The following is a 23,552-nucleotide window of genomic DNA, read 5'->3' on the forward strand; positions in this document are numbered from 1 at the left end:
TCATGTCCCCTTTTTGCCCTCCTGATTTCCCTCTTAAGTGTACTCTTAGTTTCGTTATACTCCTCTAAGGATTCACTCGATCGATCCTGTCTATACCTGACATATGCTTCCTTCTTTTTCTTAACCAAACCCTCAATTTCTTTTCCAGCAACACATTTTCACCTCAATTTCTTTAGTCATCCAGCATTCCGTATACCTACCAGCCTTCCCTTTCACCCTGACAGGAATATACTTTCTCTGGATTCTTGTTCTCTCATTTCTGAAGGCTTCCCATTTTCCAGCCGTCCCTTTACCTGCGAACATCTGCCTCCAATCAGCTTTCGAAAGTTCTTGCCTAATACCGTCAAAATTGGCCTTTCTCCAATTTAGAACTTCCGTCACTATTTTAAAATGACTAGAATTATGGTCGCTGGCCCCAAAGTGCTCCCCCACTGATACCTCAGTCACCTGCCCTGCCTTATTTCCCAAGAGTAGGTCAAGTTTTGCACCTTCTATAGTAGGTACATCCACATACTGAATCAGAAAATGGTCTTGTACACACTTAAGAAATTCCTCTCCATCTAGCCCTTTAACACTATGGCAGTCCCAGTCGATGTTTGGAACATTAAAATCCCCTACCATAACCACCCTATTATTCTTACAGATAGCTGAGATCTCCTTACAAATTTGTTTCTCAATTTCCCTCTGACTATTGGGGGGTCGACAATACAATCCCAATAAGGTGATCATCCCTTTCTTATTTCTCAGTTCCACCCAAATAATTTCCCTGGATGTATTTCCAGGAATATCCTCCCTCAGCACAGTTGTAATGCTATCCCTTATCAAAAACTTCACCTCCTCTCTTGCCTCCCTTTCTATCCTTCCTGTAGCATTTGTATCCTGGAACATTAAGCTGCCAGTCCTGCTCATCCCTGAGCCATGTTTCCGTAATTGCTGATATCCCAGTCCCATGTTCCTATCCATGCCCTGAGTTCATCTGCCTTCCCTGTTAGGCCCCTTACATCGAAATAAATGCAGTTTAATTTATTAGTCCTACCTTGTCCCTGCCTGCCCTGACTGTTTGACTCACTTCTGTTCTCAGCTGTACCCGTCTCAGACCGATCTCTTTCCTCGCTATCTCCCTGGGTCCCACCCCCACCATACTAGTTTAAATCTTCCCTTTAAAGCAGTTCTAGCAAATGTCCCTGCCAGTATATTAGTCCCCTTCCAATTTAGGTGCAATCCGTCCTTCTTGTACACGTCACTTCTACCCCAAAAGAGATTCCAATGATCCAAAAATGTGAATTCTTTTCCCATACACCAGCTCCTCAGCCATGCATTCATCTGCTCTATCCTCCTATTCCTGCCCTCACTAGCTCGTAGCACTGGGAGTAATCCAGATATCACTACCCTTGAGGACCTCCTTTTTAAATTTCTGCCTCTCTGTAATCTCCCTTCAGATTCTCAAACTTTTCACTTCCAATGTCGTTGGTTCCAATGTGGAGAATGACCTCCTGCTGGCCCATCTCCCCCATGAGAACATTCTGCACCCTCTGAGACATCCTTGATCCTGGCACCAGGGAAACACACCATTCTGCTTTTTCTCTGCTGGCCACAGAAACGTCTGTCTGCATCTCTGACTAGAGAATCCCCTAACACAACTGATCTTTTGGAAGCCAACGTAGCCCTCGTTGCATTAGAGCCAGTCTCAACACCAGAAACTTGGCTGTTTGTGCTACGTTCCCCTGAGAATCCATTACCCCCTATATTTTACAAAACAGCATACCTGTTTGAAATGGGTATATCCACAAAAGACTCCTGCCCTAGGTGTCGAATTTTCTCACCATTCCTGGAGTTAAACTCATCTATGTGACTGTATCTGAGACATTTCCCCCCTTCCTATAACTGCTATCCATCACATACTGTTGCTGTCGCAAATTCCTCATTGCTTCTATCTGTTTCTCCAACAGATCCACTCGATCTGATAAGATTCGCATCCAACAGCATTTATGGCAGATTATAATCCGCAGTAACCCTTAAACTCTCTTTAAACTCCCACATCTGACAAGTAGTACATATCACTGCAAAGGCCATTTTTGCTCCTTCACAATCTACAGACCCAGAAAATAACACTGTCTTATTCCTCTACAAAACACTGCTCCAGGTTAAATTAATAGCTATGGCTTAAGTTTAATGAAGAGACTTATCTCCAAAAACATAAGAAAGAATCCACTATACTCACTACTGCAGCCTTTCTCTTGGACAGACTTAAAACAACAATTAACTTATCTGATTCTGTGCTGTGAACTTCGCCCAACAGTTCCTCCAAGATTAGTTGTGAATTTCACTGTTTGTTAATTTTCCCAGATGCATTCCGATGTCCAGCGATACATGAATTCGAAGTGCATCTGGGAAAATTAACAAACAGTGAAATTCACAACTAATCTTGGAGGAACTGTTGGGCGAAGTTCACAGCACAGAATCAGATAAGTTAATTGTTGTTTTAAGTCTGTCCAAGAGAAAGGCTGCACTAGTGGGTACAGTGAATTCTTTCTTGATTGTGATTTTGGAGATAAGTCTCTTGATTAAACTTAAAATATAAGTTTCAGGCATAAGCCCTTCATCAGGAATGAGGCTTGTGGGTCAGGGCTGAGAGATAGTTGATTTTCCTGCTCCTCAGCTGCCGCCTGACGGGCTGTGCTTTTCCAGCACCACACACTCGACTCATATTTCCCATGGCTAATCCACCTAACCGGCACAGCTTGGGACTGTGGGAGGCAACTGGAGGACCCAGAGGAAACCCATGCAGACACAGGGAGATGGACAACTATCCATGTGGACTTTGCACGAAGGCTGGAATTGAACAGGGTCCCTAGTGCTGTGAGGCAGCAGTGCTAATCACTGTCCACTCCTAGTGCTTAAATAGGACCTGGATACATGCATAAAAAGGACTCCCATTCAGTGGGAAGGCTGGGCATTTGAGCATCAGTCACAGGTGGAAGAGATTGGTGGGGAGGGGCTGTGGTTGGGTGGTATGGGACTGACCGTCTTGACCAAGCACATCTGTGGGTTAATTGCCTTCAGGATGACAGAGGCAGAGAAAGAGGTAGAATAAGAGTCTAACTCTCACCCCATCAGCTTTACTCGATCAGGCTTTGGTGTGACTTGATGCCGGAACAAAAGAACTATGTCTGCAGCAGAATAACACATGGACAAATAAATTATACTGTACCTAAATGATCAGTCGTTCTACCATGCCAGTGGTCTGGGCTGTGTTTGAAACGGTGATGTACCTCCTTCGTGTAGGTCGATTGTACCTCGCTCTGCCATTTACCCGAGAAACCTGGCATCACAAAATAACACAATAACGTGAACATACAAAAGAAGAATTTCACTCAGCACCATTCGTACATTCCACCCAACTTGAAAAACTTCAGTAATCAGAAATTCACCTTCCACTGAAACTGACAGACTTGACACAGAAGAGGAAATCCCGATATGGAGAAGTGACACCAGGAATGTTCACATTATCGACTGCAATCCCAAGCTTGAGCTCAGAGTGGGTTGGACATGCAAACGTGAAAGCAAACCTTTGGCCCCTCGAGTCTGTTCCTCCAAAAAGATGGTTTACGTATGCGTTTTGAACTACACATTCTCATCTACGTCTGATAACCCTCCATCCTCCGGCCCAACAAGAATCTATCCATTTCTGTCCCAAAAACATTTTGTGTCCTTTCCGCCTTGGAAGGAAGCGGAGTCAAGCTCCCAAGTTGCACAACCTTCCAGAAAGAATTCTCATCTGTTTTCAATTCTTCAAGTTCTGAACTGACCCACAAGAGGAAAAGTCCTTTCTATATTCACCTTGTCAAGACCATTCACAGGACCTTCTACACTACAATAAAGTCAGCCCTCACTAAACACCAGTGGAAACAAGATCAGCCTGTCCAACAAATTCTCATTAAACAACCCTCTCATTCTAAATCATCAATCTGGTCACCCTCCTAACCATATTTACACCCTTGAAACCAAAACCTTACACATTATTTGTTATATGGTCTCAACATTTCCTATATAATTGAAAAACAACATCAATTACCATTTCAGGATTGGAATCCATATCTCAACAGCATCAGCGTAACTGTCTCCATTACTACTCCATCATCATCTCCCTGCTATTCAGATTATACTCAGGCATTTGCTTTCAGAACCAGGTATTTTTGCTATGTTATACTAATCACCATTTCTCTCTCTTTTCCCCCCCACCACTTCCTCAGAAAAATCATGTTTTAAGACAGAAATATAGGAAATGATCCTTGATCAATTTGTTTTGAATCAAAGCTCTACATAGTTACCAAACATGTACTGTCACCTTATTCTAGAAGTCAAGTCACGGGAAAAATGAAAGCATCTGCATTCATGATCTGAATAATTGCATCAAACATCAAGAATTCGCAATCACAAGTTAGCTATATCAGAGTGGAGTTTGCAAATGGTGGTGATGGTTTTTAAACTGACCAGACTAACAGATCTGTCTTCTTACAGAGTCAGGTGGGGATTTGCATCAAGGACAGATATCAAATAGTTGGGTTAGATGAATATTACAGTGCCAAAAGGGGTGAAAAAATTCCCATTACCCAATATCCATTCTAATCAATGCCACAGCAGCAACTCCTCATGCAGGATAGCCCTATCCTTAGTCTGGTCAAAATCTAAAATAAACAGACTGGGAATCGCACCTATAAAACATTCTTGTTTTCATAGAGCACAGAAGGGGGCCATTCTGCTAGCAATGCCTATTCTGAATCTCCAAAAAAAAAAAGGCAAGCAGTTGCGTTTAATCCAGCCACACCAATTTAATATACCCATAACCCTGTAAGCTCTTTGTCTTCAAGTACCCATCCAACACTTTTAAAAAATTTATAGCATCAGCTTACAACATGTAACTTGAGTTTAAAATTACAAAGAACGGACATTAGAATAACACACCTTTTGTGGCCTCACCATTCCCTAAGGTGCTCTACAATCTAATGAAATACTTTATGAAAGTACAGGATCTGTAAAAGAATGAATGTTCCAGTTATAATAAAGTGAATACTTTGTGTAGATGTGTGGAATGAATTGGCAGTACCTGGAAAGATGTTGCATCGGAGAGGATAGCCTATCTTTTCATACCAACTTATTTCATCAGTGGGTTGCTCCTGTGGTTGTACTGAGGGAACCTCAGAATCAGAGCTCTTTGCTGGCATCTCTTTCTCCCTCAAGAACTCCTTAACCTTCACAGAAACAAGAAACAGGATGGCTGAATGAACAGATAAATCACATAAGCTCTCTTTCTCGCTCCAATTCCCTCTTGCCAGCAGGATAGACCTTCACAGGTACGGAATTGCACCACAGGTTACCAGCCACCTTAATCATTTCATGCAAAATGGCCAATATTCACATTAACCCACAATGTTGGAGATGATTTCCTCATGGATGGCAACACAGTCAATCTACATTCTCCTGTAATAGACAGGCACCCAGCAATACCAAGCAGAAGTGGGTGCTGGAGATTAGAGTCAAGATTGGAGCGGTGCTGGAAAAGCACAGGAGGTCAGGCAGCATCCGAGGAGCAGAAAAATCAACATTTCAGGCAAAAAGACCTTCATTCCTGATGAAGGTCGTTTTGCCTGAAACGTAGATTTTCCTGCTCCTCTGATGCTGCCTGATCTGCTGTGCTTTTCCAGCACCACTCTAATCTTGACCCAGCAATACTAGCTAACCTCAGTGTAGACCTGCAGCAATGCAATTTACTGAAGACCCAATCGTACAGTCTCAGCTCATGGTTATCTGGCCTGGGTCTTTTACTACAAAATTCGAAAGCTTCTGTATCTTTTCATCACTTGTCATTATTACAGTTTCAACCCCTGAAAAACTGGTTAGCACTGCTGCCTCAACACCAGGTTCCCAGGTTCGATTCCAGCCTTGGGCAACTGTCTGTGTGGAGTTTGCACAATCTCCCAGTGTCTGCGTGGGTTCCCTCCAGGTGCTCCAGTTTCCTCCCACAGTCCAAAAATGTGCAGGTTAGGTGAATTGGCCATGCTACATTGTCCATAGTGTTAGGTGCATTAGTCAGAGGAAAAATCAGTATGGGTGGGTTACTCTTCGGTGGATCGGTGTGGACTTGTTGGGCCGAAGGGCCTGTTTCCACATTGTGGGGAATCTAATCTAACCATAATTATCAGAATTATGACAGTTAACTTCACATTGTAGCAGGGGTACTTATTGTAAAAATTAAAAAAGGCAGGGGGAAAATAGGCAGAAGTCAAAAGAGGAGAAAAGGGTATTCACTTAACAATTTAGGCAACAGCAATAAATTAATGCACAAGATTCCATAGACTATATCATTAAGAGATAATCCTTTGAAGCGGAGATAAAATCGCTCCAGAGTATCTGGCATAACCCCCTTACTCTTCTTTGAATAATGTAACAGGATCTTAGAAGACTGTGTCATCAATGTTAGATAGGACCTCAAATTTAAAAATGAACCTGAAAGACAGCCTTTCCAAAACTGTAGCACTCCCTCCGTACTGCAAAAGGGTGGATAACTTGATTATACACTCGCATCTTTGGAATGCAACTTAAGAGTCTCCACCTAATGGTGCTGAGCTGAGGGTGCTACCCATTGAGCCATGACTGAAATATCCAGTAACATTACTGCGAAGTTACCATCCCCATCGTTCACCAAGTTAGGTGCAAAAACCAACTACACAAGTACTCTTTCCACACTAACCTCATCATCCGTTAGCAGCTCATCCACAACATGGGTTCTAAACTTGTGCTTAATATTTTGGGGAATTATACACTCGACTTCTTGACTGGGGGGCTGCTGCAGAGCCTCACACAACGGTGACTGTGTGCCATCGGTCATCGCACTTGGTGTGCGAGGCACAGATCTTTCTCGGTCAATTTGCTGCCCAGTGATTCTTCCATCAAGAGATGTTCTAAGAGATCTCTTTGGTTCAGAGCTGTCGTCCCTAACATCCCGTTTGGTGCCATTGGTATTTCTGGATTTTGAGTTCGTCGTTCTCAATAAATCAAGGCAATTCCCAGATTTAGGAATGTTTACAGATTCAGGCTTGCACTTGTGCTGTTCCAACTGATTATCTGGCTGTGCATCGCTTGGCACAGTGGCAACTTTTTGTTCTTCTTCTGATAACCCTGTAATTAAGAGAGAAGGAAAAGACTTGCATTTACACAGTATCTTTAAACTGCAATTTTGGCATCTCAAAGCACTTCAGCTTTTGAAGTTTATTCACTGCTGCAATGTATAAACATGGCAGCTGATCCGCACCCAGAAATAGTGAACAGATAATCTGCTTTTTTTGTGATGTTGATTAAGAGAAACATTGGCCAGGTCAGAGAATAATTCTGCTTTTTCAAAATTCACACCACAGGATCTTTTACATCTGTTCAAAATGGGCTGAGGTTCAACATCTCTTCAGAAAGATAGCACCTCCAGCAGCACAGCATTCCTTCAGTATTACACTTAAGTGTTGGTCTCTGATCTTTGTAATCATCCATGAAGCCCAATTTGAACCCACAACTTATGGCTCACAGACAAGATTTCTGATGATTGACAATTGCTGATTGAAAATGATGCAGTTTTAAGTTAATTTAACCTGGTTGTGTTTTTTTTTAAACGGCAGAGGTGCTGAGCAGTCTACCAGAATCACTAAAGTGAACAGCTTGAGACACCTTGGCTCTTTTTAAAAGTTGGAATAATAGAAGCAGCCTGAATGGTGTAGCTGAACTCCCACAGAACAAGAATTTTAGTTTTGGCTTTCAGCAATTGCTGTTGGGGTCTTGAAGTGGAAAGTCTTTTTTGCCCCTATCTCAATTACCATAAGACATAGGAGTGGAAGTAAGGCCATTCAGCCCATCGAGTCCACTCGACCATTCAATCATGGCTGATGGGCATTTCAACTCCACTTACCCACATTCTCCCCGTAGCCCTTAATTCCTTGTGACATCAAGAATTTATCAATCTCTGCCTTGAAGACATTTAGCGTCGCGGCCTCCACTGCACTCTGCGGCAATGGCTTCCACAGGCCCACCACTCTCTGGCTGAAGAAGTGTCTCGGCATTTCTGTTCTGAATTTACCCCCTCTAATTCTAAGGCCGTGTCCACAGGTCCTAGTCTCCTCGTCTAACGGAAACCGTTTCCTAGCGTCCACCCTTTCCAAGCCATGTACAGCCAAGAAGCTGGGGGTCTGTCTCGCATGCAACTCCTGTAGCAGGCAATCTGTTTTCTGAAGTTGTCTTTTTCCAAGGGTGTGATTATGGGATATTACTATATTGCAACAGTTATTGTGCAGTCTGTTCTGCTATAACATGTTTTTCTTCAATGCAAATTGGCCATAATGTGATTGAAGCATTTAAACCATTTGCAGAAAGCGAACTTTCCTTACCTGTATTGGCTATAATGCGACTATGGTCCCATGGGTTTAAATTGTGCTGCTATTACACAATTTTCTTATTGCACAGGAACAGAAATATTGCAATATATCAGAACAGACTATTATTCTGTTAAGTTTTCCAATAGAATAGAGTTGTTCCAATTATTTTTGTTGTATTTTAACTATTGTAGATGAATAAAGTGTGGTTTGCTTTAAATCCAGTAGTTTGACCAATTGAATTGCATCCGAAATGCAACCCTTAAATTTACCTTTAAGAATAATAAGTTTGGGTCTAGACTACCTATTGAATATTTTGAGAGGTTTGATCTGCTCCATAACATTTTTGTCCTTCATTGTGGGTATTGCAAGCTAGGCAGCACTTAATGCCCATCCCTAATTGCCTATAGAGCAGCTAAGTGTCAACCACGTTGCTGTGGGCCTGGAGTTACACGGAGACCAGACTAGATAAGGATGACAGTTTCCTTCCCTAAAAAGGACATGACCAAACCAGATGGGTTTTACTGACAATTGGCAATGGATTCATGGTCATGATTAGACTTTTCCAGATTTTTTTTTTTTTTAAAATACTTGAACTCAAATTCTACCATCCGCCATGGCAAATTCAAACCTGGGTTCCAGAACATTACTTGGGTCTCTGGATTAACAATCCAGCAATAATTCCACTAGGCCATTGCCTCCCCCATTTACAATAATTTTACAACATGACAACAACAAAAGACTGGCAACGTAAGAAATGGAAGGCATGTTGGGCTACACAATTTCATTTCAGTGATGGAAGGAGAGTTTGAATTTCGTCTGAATTATTGACTGCCCAATTCGCTTTTGCCTATCGTGAAACCCTTGGCCTAGAGTATGACCAGTATTTACAGTTTTTCCATATGCACTTAACCACTTGGATGTCAGATAGGAAAGGGAAACTCAATCTCATGTTATTCAACAGGAGATACTAAGTTGAGGCTTGCCATAACTAATTGATGCAAGACACATATCATGTTTGACATTAAAAATTACTAGGCTATTGGGGAGGTACCACAGGTACAAGGCTATTTTGCACTCAACATCCACTTGCGCATTTGTTGAAACATTCCTGATGAAAGGCTTATGACCGAAATGTGAATTCTTCTGCTCCTCAGATGCTGCCTGACCTGCTCTATTTTTCCAGCACCACACTCTTGACTCTGATCTCCAGCATCTGCAGTCCTCACTTTCACCTAATGTATTGGGAACATAGGACACAAATGTTACAGCGCAGTACAGGCCCTTCGGTCCTCAATGTTGCATCGACATGTAGAATTAATCTGACGCCTGTCTAACCTACGTCATTCATTATTATGCATATGGTTGCCTAATGCCCATTTAAATGCCCTTAACTTCAGCAAGTCTACTACCATTGCAAGCAAGCCATTCCACGCCCCTACCACGCCCCTAAATCTATCAACCCCTCAATTTAAAGTTATGCCCCTGTGTGTTAGCCTTCACCTTCAAAAGAAAAAGCCTCACTGTTCACCCCATCTAACCCTCTGATTATCTTTTATGTCTTGATCAAGTCACCTCTCAACTTTTCTTCTCTCCAATGAAAACAGCCTCAGTTCCCTCAGCCTTTCCTCATAAGAGCTTCCTTCCATTCCAGGCAACATCCTAGTAAATCTTCTCTGAACCCTTTCCAAAGCTTCCACATTCTTTATAATGCAGTGACCAGAACAGAACGCAATACTTCAGGAACAGCCTTACCAGTGTCTTGTACAGCTGAAGCATGACTTTGTGGCTCAGAAAAGCAATCCCCTACCAATAAACGACAACACACCATACGATTTCTTAACAACCCTATCAACCTGGGTGGCAACTTTCAGGGATTTATTCCCCCGGACACAGATCTCTTTGTTCATCTACACTGCCAAGTATTTTGCCATTAGCCCAGTACTCTGCATTCCTGTTATTTCTCCCAAAGTGAACTACCTCACTTTCCCGCATTAAACTCCATTTGCCACTTCTCTGCCCAGCGCTGAAGATCTGGACCCCCAATGGGGTCTCTCGGTTTCACAATCGGTCAACAAACACTCACAATTGGTCTGGCTTTTAAGACTTCACTCTATTTTTCATATGGCTGGGCACAGAGCGCCCAGAAACAGTTTATACACTTTTGTGTTCCTCAGAGGAGCTGTGGTTTAAAACAAAAACATCTTTATACCTTTCTTAAAGAAGGGTGCAGGCCATGATCGCATAGTACATTCAAACAATTACCAATCAATATACGATACCACTTTTTTGACAGTTACTTCGTCCAATGATATTTCCTGGGAACCAACTTTGTTTTCCAACACTTAGACCACCCTTATCTCACTAACTGAGCCACTGCACCAGCATCTGAAGGTCAGTTAGGATGGCCAATAATGTTTTGTCTTGTTTAGTTATTTCTATGCTGTAAAGAGAGCATTGCCTTCTAATCGCTATTGAAGCAGACGGTGGTTAGTCAATTATGCAGCTGTAGCAGAATTAGCAGTTAATAACTTAAAAGTCATTTTACGCAGCTTTAGCAGAATTGTCAATTTGCAACCTAGAAGCAATTTTGTCATGTCATTTGCATTGAGAAGCCATTTTATTACCACCCAAGTTATTAAGAGCATCTGTATTCAGGTTTCAGATCCTCAGCTCTGCATCTTATCGATGTTCCTCTGTAACCCACAGCATCCTTCAGCACTATCTAGAACTCTGCCTACCTTAGTGTCACCTGCAAATTTACTAACCCATCCTTCTACGTCCACATCCAGACCATTTACAAAAAAATAACAAACAGCAGTGGCCCCATAACAGATCCTTGCAGCACACCATTGGTAACTGAGCTCCAGGGTGAACATTTCCCATCAGCCACCACTGTCGACTTTCAGTTAGCCAATTTCTGATCCAATTCGCTAAATCACCTTCAATTCCGAAACTCCATATTTTGTGCAATAGCCTACCGTGTGAACCTTAAACACCTTGATTGATCTTGCTTTATGGATTAATAAGACATTAGGAAGACCTCATGTACTCTTCAAAATTGTTCCATAGAATAACTTCGTGCGAGAGATCTTAACCCAACAGTGCTAAGTTTTGCGTAGTCCTATTTATGTTTCAACTCAACTTGACTGGGACATGAAAAGCTCCACAGAGCTTTTAATGAACATTAAACCAAACTTCTACAGACAGATACCATAGGAAGAAGGTATTATTGATGAGACCAGAACTTATTGCCCCATCCTTGTTGTTCCTAAGTGGAAGTGAGTCATCTTCTTGAACCACAGCAATCTACACAGTCCTGTTCTGCATAGAGTTCCAGATTTTGATCCAATGACAATGAAAGCACTATAGTACAGTTCCAATTCAGAAAGGAGAGAAACTTAGAAGGGAACTTGCAGATGGTGGCATTCTTAGGTGTCTGCTAAGCTTATCCTTCTTGGCAGTAGCAGTGATCACAGGCTGGGAGGTGGTGGCGGTAGTGCACTGCTAAAGGAGATTTGACAATTGTTGCAGTTTATCTTATACATGGCATACTACTCCACACAGTGCAGTGGTGGCAGCAAAAGAGTGAACAAAGATAGTGGATAGGGTGCCAATCAAGCATGCTGCTTTGCCCTGATGTCAAACTCGAGTGTGGTCATAGCCACACTCATCCCGCCATGAACAGAGTAATCCATCACATTCCTGACTTGTGCCTCAAATGTTGGGAAAACTTTGAATAAATCAGGAAGTTACTCTTTGCAGAATTGTCATCCTCTGACCTTTTTCCCTGTAGTCACCATATGTGTGAGAGAGGTGGTGTAGGCGTAAGTGTTAGCAAATGTGTGGTAAGTGAAGCCACCTAAATACTCCATTGTCCAGCACAATAGCACTCCTCAGGGATACCATGCCTACGTGCAGGACAGGGTGTTGGACACCTGCCTCATCAGCCTAGACCAGGAGAAAGCCTTTAACAGGATATCACATACATATGAGAGATGTTATCTCCAAAATGGGCTTTGGGGAGGGAATCTGTAATTGGATCAGACTGCTCTATACCAACATCATCAGTGCAGTCTCAATCAATGGGTGGGAATCAGATAGCTTCCCAGTCAGATCTGAAGTCAGGCAGGGCTGCCCTCTCTCCTGACTGGTTTGTGTGCTGCATAGAGCCATTTGCCAAGTACATCAGGAAGATGTGAGCCTGACAGGAGTGACTATTCCTGGCAGCAGGGGCCTGCAGGTTAAGGCCTCCCTGTACATGGACGATGTCGCTTTTTGCTGCTCAGATCTGCTGTCTGTGCACAGATTCATGTGCATATGTGACCAATTCGAACGGGCCTCGGGAGCCAAGGTCAACTGAGGCAAGAGTGAGGCCATGCTCTTCGGGAACTGGGCCGACCAATCCTTCATCCCCTTCACTGTCAGGCCCGACCACCTGAAGGTGCTGGGTATTTGGTTCGACGGGGCTGGAGCGTGCGACAAGTCTTGAGGGGAGCGTATCAAGGAAGTGAGGCAGAAACTGGGCAGATGGAAGCTACAGTCGCGCTCCATTGCGGGAAAAAACCTGGTCATCAGGTGTGAGGCACAGTCATTGCTATTATACGTGGCACAGGTCTGGCCTATTCCCAGGACCTGTGCAGTCGCAGTTACCCGGGCCATCTTCCACTTTATATGGAGATCAAAGATGGCCAGGGTCCGAAATGACTCGATGTATAAAGATCTGGGCAACGGGGGAAACAAACACACCAAATGCCACCCTCACCCTGATGGCCACCTTTGTGCATACACCGGATCCCCGGTATACAAACACCAAGTGGCACTACATACTGAGGTTCTACCTGTCCCCGGTGTTGCGAAGGATGGACCTGGCCTCGCTGCCGCGGAACACTCCAAGCAGTTGGACCATTCCGTATCACCTGTCCTTCATGGAGAAATTTATGCAGAAAAACACCTTTGACCACAAGTCCATCAGGAAGTGGTCAGCACGTAGTGTCCTTGAGACCCTTCGGGAAAAGAAGAGGGCGGATCCCATCGAACGGTTCCCTGAGCAGACTGTCAAAGCCATTTGGCAGAATGCCTCATTGCCAGAACTTTCCAACAAGCACCAAGACATGGCTTGGCTGGTGGTGAGAAGGGCTCTGCCTGTGAGATCCTTTATGCACGCCCGGACTCTCAGCCGCACCGCACGCTGCCCTCGAAGCGTCACACACCTCTTTTCTAGAATATGCCTACGCAGAAGAAGTCTGGAAAGGAATGCAGTGGTGTTTGTCGAGGTTCGTCCCGAGCAGCGCCGTGACGCTGGACTCCGTGCTCTACGGTCTGTTTCCCGTGATGCACACAGACAAACATCAACTGTGCCTGGAGGATCATCAACTCGGTGAAAGACGCTCTCTGGGCAGTCCAAAACCTGTTGATCTTCCAGCTGAAGGAGCTGACCCCAACTGAGTGTTGCAGACTGGCACATTCCAAGGTCCAGGACCACGTGTTGAGGGACGCACTGAAGCTTGGGGCAGCTGCCGCCAAGGAGCGGTGGGAAAAGACCACCGTGTAACGTCCGCCTGCCAAAGAACAGGGGGGCCCATGCAGTAAGGGGTCTCCGCTGACGCCTCAGCTAAATATATGGATAGTAAATGTACAGACCCGTGTATACGAATGATTACTTGATCTCTGTATGCAAAGAAATAGAATGTTTATGTATGTATGACATGACCAATTGTACAGATCATCCAAATATTTACGAATAGTATATTTTTGAAATAAAAAATAGTAAACAAATGATAGAATCCCACTTGCCTTAAATTTACAACATGGTTAAGAGCGCAGCCTCTATACAAATCCAAACATGAATCATTCTAGTCCACATAGTTGTTTTACCTTTGTAGAAACCTTTGCTATCCAACGTTGTACCAAAGAGGGATCGACCAGGGTACCTCTGGCCTCCAGTGCTTAGAGTTTGGGGTTTTGTCAGCTGATCTAGAAAAATAATTAATTTTATTTTGCAAAGGAATTTTAAAAGCTATGCTTGGAGAGATGTCTTTGTGCACTTCCCAGCTTTAATAAAGGCCTCCCATTACGCGTAACTCTTAAAACGAAGGCCTCATCTGCATAAGACAAGCATTTCAATTCACACACATTTAGGTAAGCACAATGGCTCAGTGGTTAGCACTGCTACCTCAGCGCCAATGACCCAGATTCGATTCCAGCCTCAGGTGACTATCTGTGTGGAGTTTGCACGTTCTCCCAGTGTCTGCGTGGGTTTCCTCCGGGTGCCCCAGGTTCCTCCCACAGTCCAAAGATGTGCAGGTCAGGTGAATTGGTCATGCTAAAATTGCCCATAGTGTTAGGCGCATTAGTCAGAGGGTGGGTTACTCTTCAGAGGGTCGGTGTGGACTTGTTGGGCCGAACGGCCTGTTTCCACACTGTAGGGAATCTAATCTAAGCTCTCACAAAGCATACTTAATAGCCAGATTTCATTTTTACTTCTCCAAAACTGTAATGAGCTTCCCCACCTTATGTAATAGAAATAATTCAGAGGGACACAGCTGGAATTGGAAAAATTCCGAGGGCAGTATGATGGCTCAGTGGTTAGCAGGGACCCAGGTTTGATTCCAGCCTCGGATGACTGTGTGGAGGTTTCACATTCTATGTCAGTGTGGGTTTCTTCTGGTGACCTGGTTTCCTCCCAGTCTAAAGATGTGCAGGTTAGGTAGTTTGGCCATGCTAAATTGTCCATTGTGTACAGTTTAGATGGGTTAGCCATGGAAAGTGCAGGATTACAAAGGACAGGGTGCATTCCAGTAGGATGCTTAATGGAGGGTTGGTGTGGACTTGATGGGCTGAATGGCCTGCTTCCATATTGTAGGAATTTCATGATCCTATAAAAGAAATAGCAGTAGGAATGTGCATTCTACTATTCAGTAAGATCATAACTGGTAACGTTATTTGTTTTTCTCTTGTTCCTGGTAGAGATGGCTGCAGGTTATGGCTAGGCTTATTTATCTTCATGATCTTTGTTAACCATCTTTAAGCAGAACGAGAGATCACCAAAATAAGCCAGTGCTGGGTTTGTCCGGGAAACCTCAGTTGATGAAATGCTCATATTGAAGTGCGGCTTAAGCTCCCACTCCCATTGGTGGTCATTTGCTGCTTTCCTTTGTACAGTATTAACAACACAGTTCATTCCCCAAACACCTCCCTTAGGAATTGGATTATGGTGAAACATAACGAGTCTGTTGCCTCTCTCCAGTTATGGAGCTGTCCTCTGCCTGTTCCAGAAATTTCGATTCTGGATTAAAATTTGTCTTTTAGATTAGATTCCCTATAGTGTGGAAACAGGCCCTTCGACCCAACAAGTCCACACCAACCCGCTGAAGAGTAACCCACCCAGACCCATTCCCTATATTTATTCCTTCATTCCCTATATTTATCCCTGATTAATGCACCTGACTGTGGGCAATTTAGCATGACCAATTCACCTGACCTGCACATCTTTGGATTGTGTGGAGGAAACCCACACGGACACGGGGAGAATGTGCAAACTCCACACAGACAGTCGCCCGAGGTAGGAACTGAACCCAGGTCCTGGCGTCGAGGGGCAATAGTACTAACCACTGTGCTACCATGCCACCCCTACTTTCAGTAGCACAGTCTCTAAGCTTCCCTGATCTCAAACTACAATGTGCCTCACTCCTTCCCACACTTCTGATTACAAAAATATTTTGCAATAGCTTTGTGACATGTTGCAGGGTTTTTTAAAAAAGTTAAAAAAACTTAGCCAGTGTTTGCCCCTTCGGACTTGTGACATTGCTGGAGCCAGCTCTACCGTGAAACCGAGAGTTTAAATTCATCCAAGTAGAATGGGGGATAATGGGAAAGGGTATTACCTGTAATTGCAGCCGTTTCCGAAACTGGAAAAGAAAACAAAAAGCATCAATTGGTTAATTTTTGTATCATTAACAATTTTGCAAAACATTTCGCGATTTTAGGTTTTCAGATCGTAGTAGTTACCAACCTTGAAACTGAGGACACTCAGGATCCATTGTAGCTCCCGGTGATGGCTGCGGCTTGTCCAATGCGGCTGCAGTTACAAGGTCTTCAAGTTACCAATCGGGACGGTCTGTCCAAGAGCTCTACCAACCAACAGCGTCGTACTCATCACGTGCAGCTCGAATGTATCGGACGTTGCCAGGGCAACAGTAATGAATATTCGATTGAAGTGTAGCAACTACCAGAATCGAAACAACTCGACTTGGAAACAGGCCTCCCTTCTCAAGACTGTTGGAACTGGAGTTATTGTTAATACCGGGAACAGATTTGTCAATCCCTCCTGAGATTCTCCGGCATTTTCCGTTTTTCAAATCTCCCTCTCGCATTTTAACGCCAAATCTTAAACAAGTAATCTTGAACTGCTTCGGGCAAAAGATAGACCATTAAATATTCCAACTAGAATGAGTGCAGCATAGTGCAGGTCTGGAAATCTGAAACAAACACAGAAAATGAAGAAACTGCAGCATCGGCGGCGTGCGAAACAGTTCACTTTTCCACTGCATGTGAAGTACACATACCAGACTCGAACCCGTAACTCGATTTGTCTTGCCACCGTCGCTGCTGAGCTTCTCCAGCAATTGTGTGTTTTAGGTACAATCACATTGAAAAGACATCTGGTATGTGAAGGGAAAGGGTTTAAAAAGGGATATGGGCCAAGTGCTAGCAAATCGGACTGGATTTAGGATAGGTGGTCGGCATGGATTAGTTGGACCAAAGGGTCTGTTTCCGTGCTCTATGACTAGATTCTCTTTGGAGAACTTTTCGTATCAAAGAGCAGGGAATCACAAATATAATTAAGGATTTATGGCACACAGAGGCCGAATTTCGATACTTTGGCAAATTGCCAATGGGATAGATTGACAGCGTTCTTTTTTATGGTGATATGGTGTTAGGCATAACAATCAGACTGACAGCGACTTCGGGATACTGCATATGTACGCAGAATAACGAGAAAAAGTGGAAGTTGTCATCAACGATTCTGCATTCTTCCACTAGGCGGGCTGCTGAGGAACCCCTGGGGACTGCAGAGGTGTAATGAATTAATAAAAACTTCCACATTTCGGATCGCCTGCAAAACCTGACCTGAGCATAGTAGCAATTATTAAATGAGTGTGCTGCTAAACAGGCATGGAAAAAATTCACGGGCCCAGTTCTTTGGACATTTCCAGCCCGCCCCGATTCTGCCTCCCTCTCAACGTTTTAAACCTTCTCCCATCCTTTAGATACCCAGAACTGGGAACCGTAGTTAGCGGGGTCAAATCTGTTTCAGAGAAGCTTAGCAATTTTTTTTTCCAATTTGATGCGTCTATTTATAAAGCTATCAATGACACTTGGCTATACCGTTGTCAATAACACAACCTACTCCTTCATATCATGTAACTAGCTATGCTTTACTGAACCAAGTCCTGCGTAATTATCAGATCCAAAGCCCTCCGTTAACACCACACCAATGTACAGTATTGCTGTAGGAAGATTATTATTAAATTGGGGGTGGGGGAAGAAGGAGGCTGGTGCAGACAAGATTTACAGGGATACTACCAAGACGGGAGGATATGAGCTATAGTGGGAGGCTGGATAGTCTAGGACTGTTTCCCCTTCAATGTAGAAGGTTAAAGGGTAACCTTAAGAGGTTTATAAAATCAGGCAGGGCACACAAGGCGAATAAACAAAAGAGGTGCTTTGGCTGCAGTGAGAGTTCAAAACTAGACAGCATAATCAGGGTGACAGGAAAGATTTTAAAAAGAAAACTGAGGGGCAACTGCTCTCTCCCTCCCCCCCCCCCCCCCGGTTAAGGTCGGGGGAGAGGAATGAGGAAACTGATGAAACCCACATTGACGCATTTGAGTTGGAGGGTCCCGAGGCGGAATACAAGATGTTCTTCCTCCAGGTTTTGGGTGGTAAGGGAGTGGCAATGGAGATGGACATGCAGGTCCTGGGTAAAAACAATGACTGCAGATGCTGGAAACCAGATTCTGGATTAGTGGTGCTGGAAGATAGTGGTGCTGGAAGAGCACAGCAGTTCAGGCAGCATCCAAGGAGCTTTGAAATCGACGTTTTGGATGAAGGGCTTTTGCCCGAAACGTCAATTTCAAAGCTCCTTGGATGCTGCCTGAACTGCTGTGCTCTTCCAGCACCACTAATCCAGAATGCAGGTCCTGGGCCTTAGCGGAGTGGGAGAAGTTGGAACGGTAGGGTTCGTTGACGCGGGTGTCCTAGAGACATTCTCTGAAGCGCTCTGGGGAGACAGGATGCCTACTTGCAATGTAGAGGAGACCGCATCGGGAGCAATATATATAGTAAATGATGTGTAGAAGTGCAGGTGAAAAATATGTAAATAGTATCTCACATTAGTAGGAACTGACTTTGGGTTTGCAGGAACTGTCTAAGAAAAGACAAACGCCAATGTTTTTGTTTTCCAAATGCAAAGACCTGAACTGCTTTAGTGACAATACATGTACAAAGATTTATGAATAAAGTATATTTTTGAAACATAAAACAAAACACTGACCAGAAACTGAATTAGACCAGCCATGTTGACACACTAGTTACAACTGCAGGTCACATGCTAGAAATCCTGCAAGTACCTCACCTCCTGACTCTTCAAAGCCTGTCCAGATCAACAAGTTAGAAGTGTGACAGAATACTTCCCACTTACTTGGACGACTGTAGCTCCAACACCAATCAAGCAGCTGGACACAACCCAGGACAAAGCAGCCACTTGTTTGATACCACATCCATAAACATTCACTTCCTCCATTACCAACTCAACAGCAGCAGTACGTGAAAAGATGCACTACAGAACTTCAAGACTTCTTAGACAGTGCTCTCAAACTCATGACCAGTACTAATCTGAAGGACAAAGATGGGAAATGCATGGGACTACCAAGACCTGAAAGTTCCTATGTAGCCATTTCCCATCCTGACTTGGAAACATCACCGCTCCTTCAGTGTCACTGGGTCCAATTCATTGAACTCCCTTCCTTAGCAGCATTGAGGATACTAGACTAAATCATTGGTAGTAGTTCAAGTTGGAGCTTACCATTACTTTAAAGGGTAACCAGGGATAGGCAATAAGTGTTGGCCTAACAAGTGGCACACAGAACCATGATTGATTTTAGAACACTTGCTTTTAATGTCACTACATTGAGTATAGCTGTTGGGATGCCATGTTGCAGCTGTACAGGACATTGGTGAGACCACTTTTAGAATATTGCATACAATTCTGGCCTCCCCACTATAGGAAAGATCTTGTTAAACTTGAAAGGGTTCAGAAATGATTTACGTGGGGTTGGCAGGCTTGAGCTATAGGGAGAGGCTGAATAGGCTGGGGCTGTATTCCCTGGAGAAAGTGAAGATTGCAGATACTGGAGATCAGAATCAAGAGCACAGTGCTGGAAATGCACAGGTCAGGCAGCATCTGAGGAGCAGGAGAATCGACGTTTCAGGCATTGATTCGTGCTGAAGGCCTAATGCCCAAAACATCTATTCTCCTGCTCCTTAGATGCTGCCTGACTTGCTGTGCTCTTCCATCATCGCACTCAGTCCTTATTTTCCCTGGAGGCAGCTGAGGGGGTGACCTTAGGAGGTTTATAAAATCATGGAGGGGCATGGATAGTATAACAAGAATCAGAGGGGTACAGCAGCATGGAAACAGACCCTTCGGTCCAACTTGTCCACACCAACTAGATATCCTAATCTCATCCCAGTTGCCAGCACTTGGTCTATATACATCTAAATCCTTCCTATTCAAATACCCACCCAGATGTCTTTTAAACACAGCATTTGTACCAAACTCCACTACTTCCTCTGGCAGCTCATTCCATACACTCCCAACCCTCGACGTGAAAAAGGTGCCCCTTAGATCCCTTGCATATTTTTCCCCTCACCCTAAACCTACACTCTCTAGTTCTGGACTAAGGGGAAAGATCTCATCTACTTATCTTATCCATGCCATTCATCACTTTATAAATCTCTATAAAGGTCACTCCTCAGCCTCCGACGCTCTACGGAAAACAGCCCCAGCCTATTCAGCATCTCACTATAGCTGAAATCCTCTTACCCTGGCAACATCCTTGTCAATATTCTCTGAACCCAACCTTCCAAAGGAAGGAGACCAGAATTGCATGCAATATTTTAAAGTGGCCTAAATAATGTCCTGTACAGCTGCAACATGACCTCCCCAACTCATATACTCAATACTCTGACTAATAAGATTAGATTCCCTACAGCATGGAAACAGGCCCTTTGTCCCAAGTCCACTCAGAACCATTTCCCTCTGACTAATGCACTCAATACTATGAGCAATTTATCATGGCCAATTCACCTGACCTGCATATCTTTGGACCGAGTGGGGAAACTGGAGCACCCGGAGGAAACCCACGCAGACAAGGGGAGAACGTGCAAACTCCACACAGTCACCCAAGGCTGGAATCGAACCTGGCACCCTGGTGCTGTGAGCCAGCAGTGCTAACCTGAGCCACCAGAAAGCACATCAAATGCTTTCTTCACTATCCTATCTACCTGCGACACTACTTCCAAGGAACTATGAACCTACACTCCAAGGCGTCTTTGTTCAGCAACACTCCCTAGGACCTTACCATTAAGTGTATAAGTCCTGCTAAGATTTGTTTTTCCAAAATGCAGCACCTCAATGTTATGTAAATTAAACTCAATCTGCCTCTGCACAGCCCATTTGATAAAGATTCCGTTGTACTGAGGTAACTTCTTCGCTCGTCCACTACACCCCTGATTTTGGTGTCATCCGCAAATTAAACCCAGCACCAATCCTCGCGGCACTCCATTGATCACAGGCCTCCAGTCTGAAAAGCAAACCGCTACCACCCAGTCTACCTTCGAGGCAGTTCTGTATCCAAATGGCTAGTTCTCCCTATATTCCATGAGGTCTAAACTTGCTAACCAGTTTCCTATGGGGAACCTTGTCAAACGCCTTACTGAAGTCCATATAGATCACATCCACTGCTCTGCCCTCAATCTTTTGTTACTTCAACAAAATTCAAGTTCATGAGACATGATTTCCCACACACAAAGCCAGGCTGACTATTCCTAATCAGTCCTTGCTTTTCCAAATAAGTGTCATCTTGTACCCCAGGATTCCCTCCTACAACTTGTCCACCACTGACGTCATGTTCGCCAGTCTATCGTTCCCTGGCTTTTCCTTACTACCCTTCTTAAATCGTGTACTACATTGATCAACCTCCAGTCTTCCAGCAGCTGTGACTATCGATGATACGATTAACTCAGGAAGGGACCCAGCAATCACTTCCCAAGCTTGAGAGTACACATGAGGTCCTGGGAATTTATCCACCTTTATGCGTTTAAGACCACCAGTACCACCACCACTGTAATATGGACATTTAAGATGTCACCAGCTACTTCCCCACATTCTACATCTTCCATGTCCTTCTCCACAGTAAATAGTGATGCAAAATACTCATTTAGTATCACCCCCATCTCCTGCAGCTCCACACACAGGCTGCCTTGCTGATCTTTGAGGGGCTCTATTCTCTCCCTAATCATCCTTTTGTCCTACTGAGTTTTAAGATTTGTGAGCTCAGGTTGAGGTATTGGATGTAGATTTGTTAGCTGAGCTGCAAGGTTCATTTCCAGATGTTTCATTACCCTACTCGGTAACATCTTCAGTGGGCCTCAGGCGAAGCAATGCTGAAAGTGCCTGCTTTCTATTTATGTGTTTGGGTTTCTTTGGGTTGATGTCATTTCCTTTGGTGATGTTATTTCCTGTGGTGGTCACTTCCTGTTCCTTTTCTCAGGGGTGGTAGATGGGGTCTAACTCGATGTGTTTGTTGATAGGATTCTGGTTAGAATGCCATGCTAAGAATTCTTGTGCATGTCTTTGTTTGGCTGGTCCTAGGATGGATGTGTTGTCCCAGTCGAAGAAGCGGTGTCCTTGCACGGTATTGATGTTCGACACAGTCCGCCAATTTCGCAGCAACAAACCCAAACAAGCAGACAAAACAAGTCCAGAAACCATAGCCACTCTCTCCTACATCAAAGACATTTCAGAAATAACTGCCCGACTACTCAGACCCCTTGGCATCATGGTAGCCCACAAGCCCACCAACACACTAAAACAGCAGCTAATGAACTTGAAAGACCCTATACAGACAACGAGCAAAACTGTGCAAAGACAGTAACATACACTACACTGGACAAATAGGCAGAAAACTAGCCACCAGGATACATGAACACCAACTAGCCATACTAGTCTGAAAACGCCAGATCTCGGACGCTAAGCAGACTCAGGCCTGGGAATACCAGGTGCAGTAGGCATTTTCCGCCAGCAGTGGCTGCTCACGTCACCCCTCTGTGCTTGTGTTGTGCCACGCAATGGAGCGGCAGGCTATTTTTAGGGGCAGCACGGTGGCTCAGTGTTTAGCACTGCTGCCTCACAGCACCAGGGTCCCGGGATCATTTCCCGCTTCGGGCAACTGTGTGTGAAGTTTGCACATTTTCCCGGTGTCTGCATGGGTTTCCTCCAGGTGCTCAGGTTTCCTCCCACAGTCCAAAGATGTACAGGTTAAGTGAATTGGCCATGCTAAATTGCCCGTAGTGTTAGGCGCATTAGTCAGGGGTGAATGTAGGGGAATGGATCTGGGTGGGTTGCTCTTCGGAGGGTCGGTATGGACTTGTTGGACCGAAGGGCCTGTTTCCACACTATAGGGAATCTTAAAAAAAAAGATATGACCCCCTCTTATTAGTATCCTTACATACAGAAAAAAGGAAGGACACCACTTTGACTGGGACAACACATCCATCCTTGGACAAGCCAAACAAAGACACGCGCAAGAATTCCTAGAAGCATGGCATTCCAACCGGAACCCTATCAACAAACATTGAGTTAGACCCCATCTACCACCCCCTGAGAAAAGGAACAGGAAGTGACTTCACCACAGGAAACAACATCACCAACCCAAAGAAACCCAAACATATAAATAGAAAGCAATGCTGAAAATTCCTGCTTCGCCTGAGACCCACTGAAGATGTTACCTAGTAGGGTAATGAAATGTCTGGAAATGAACCTTGCAGCTCAGCGAACAAACCTACATCCAA

At 44.2% G+C, this 23,552-nt stretch overlaps 1 protein-coding gene across 3 annotated transcripts in view; it reads right to left on the reverse strand.

Annotated features, from left to right (window-relative positions):
* LOC122542257 (testis-expressed protein 33) overlaps window positions 1-17,554 on the reverse strand; it is a 27,634-nt gene extending 10,080 nt beyond the window's left edge. Inside the window, exons 1-7 of one of the 3 annotated variants that reach the window (XM_043679807.1) lie at window positions 16,982-17,554; window positions 16,429-16,894; window positions 16,301-16,324; window positions 14,292-14,390; window positions 6,752-7,179; window positions 5,108-5,252; window positions 3,212-3,322 (exon numbers count right to left, since the gene is read on the reverse strand). In XM_043679807.1, coding sequence (XP_043535742.1) covers window positions 3,212-3,322; window positions 5,108-5,252; window positions 6,752-7,179; window positions 14,292-14,390; window positions 16,301-16,324; window positions 16,429-16,456 — 835 coding nt within the window. In that variant the 5' untranslated portion in view covers window positions 16,457-16,894; window positions 16,982-17,554. Of the gene's footprint in view, window positions 1-3,211; window positions 3,323-5,107; window positions 5,253-6,751; window positions 7,180-14,291; window positions 14,391-16,300; window positions 16,325-16,428 lie in introns of all 3 variants that reach the window. The other 2 variants (XM_043679806.1, XM_043679808.1) reach the window with 2 other exon arrangements.
* Between the last annotated feature and the right edge of the window lie 5,998 nt (window positions 17,555-23,552).

Source organism: Chiloscyllium plagiosum, chromosome 39, assembly GCF_004010195.1.
Source record: "Chiloscyllium plagiosum isolate BGI_BamShark_2017 chromosome 39, ASM401019v2, whole genome shotgun sequence".
NCBI classification, from domain to species: Eukaryota; Metazoa; Chordata; class Chondrichthyes; order Orectolobiformes; family Hemiscylliidae; genus Chiloscyllium; species Chiloscyllium plagiosum.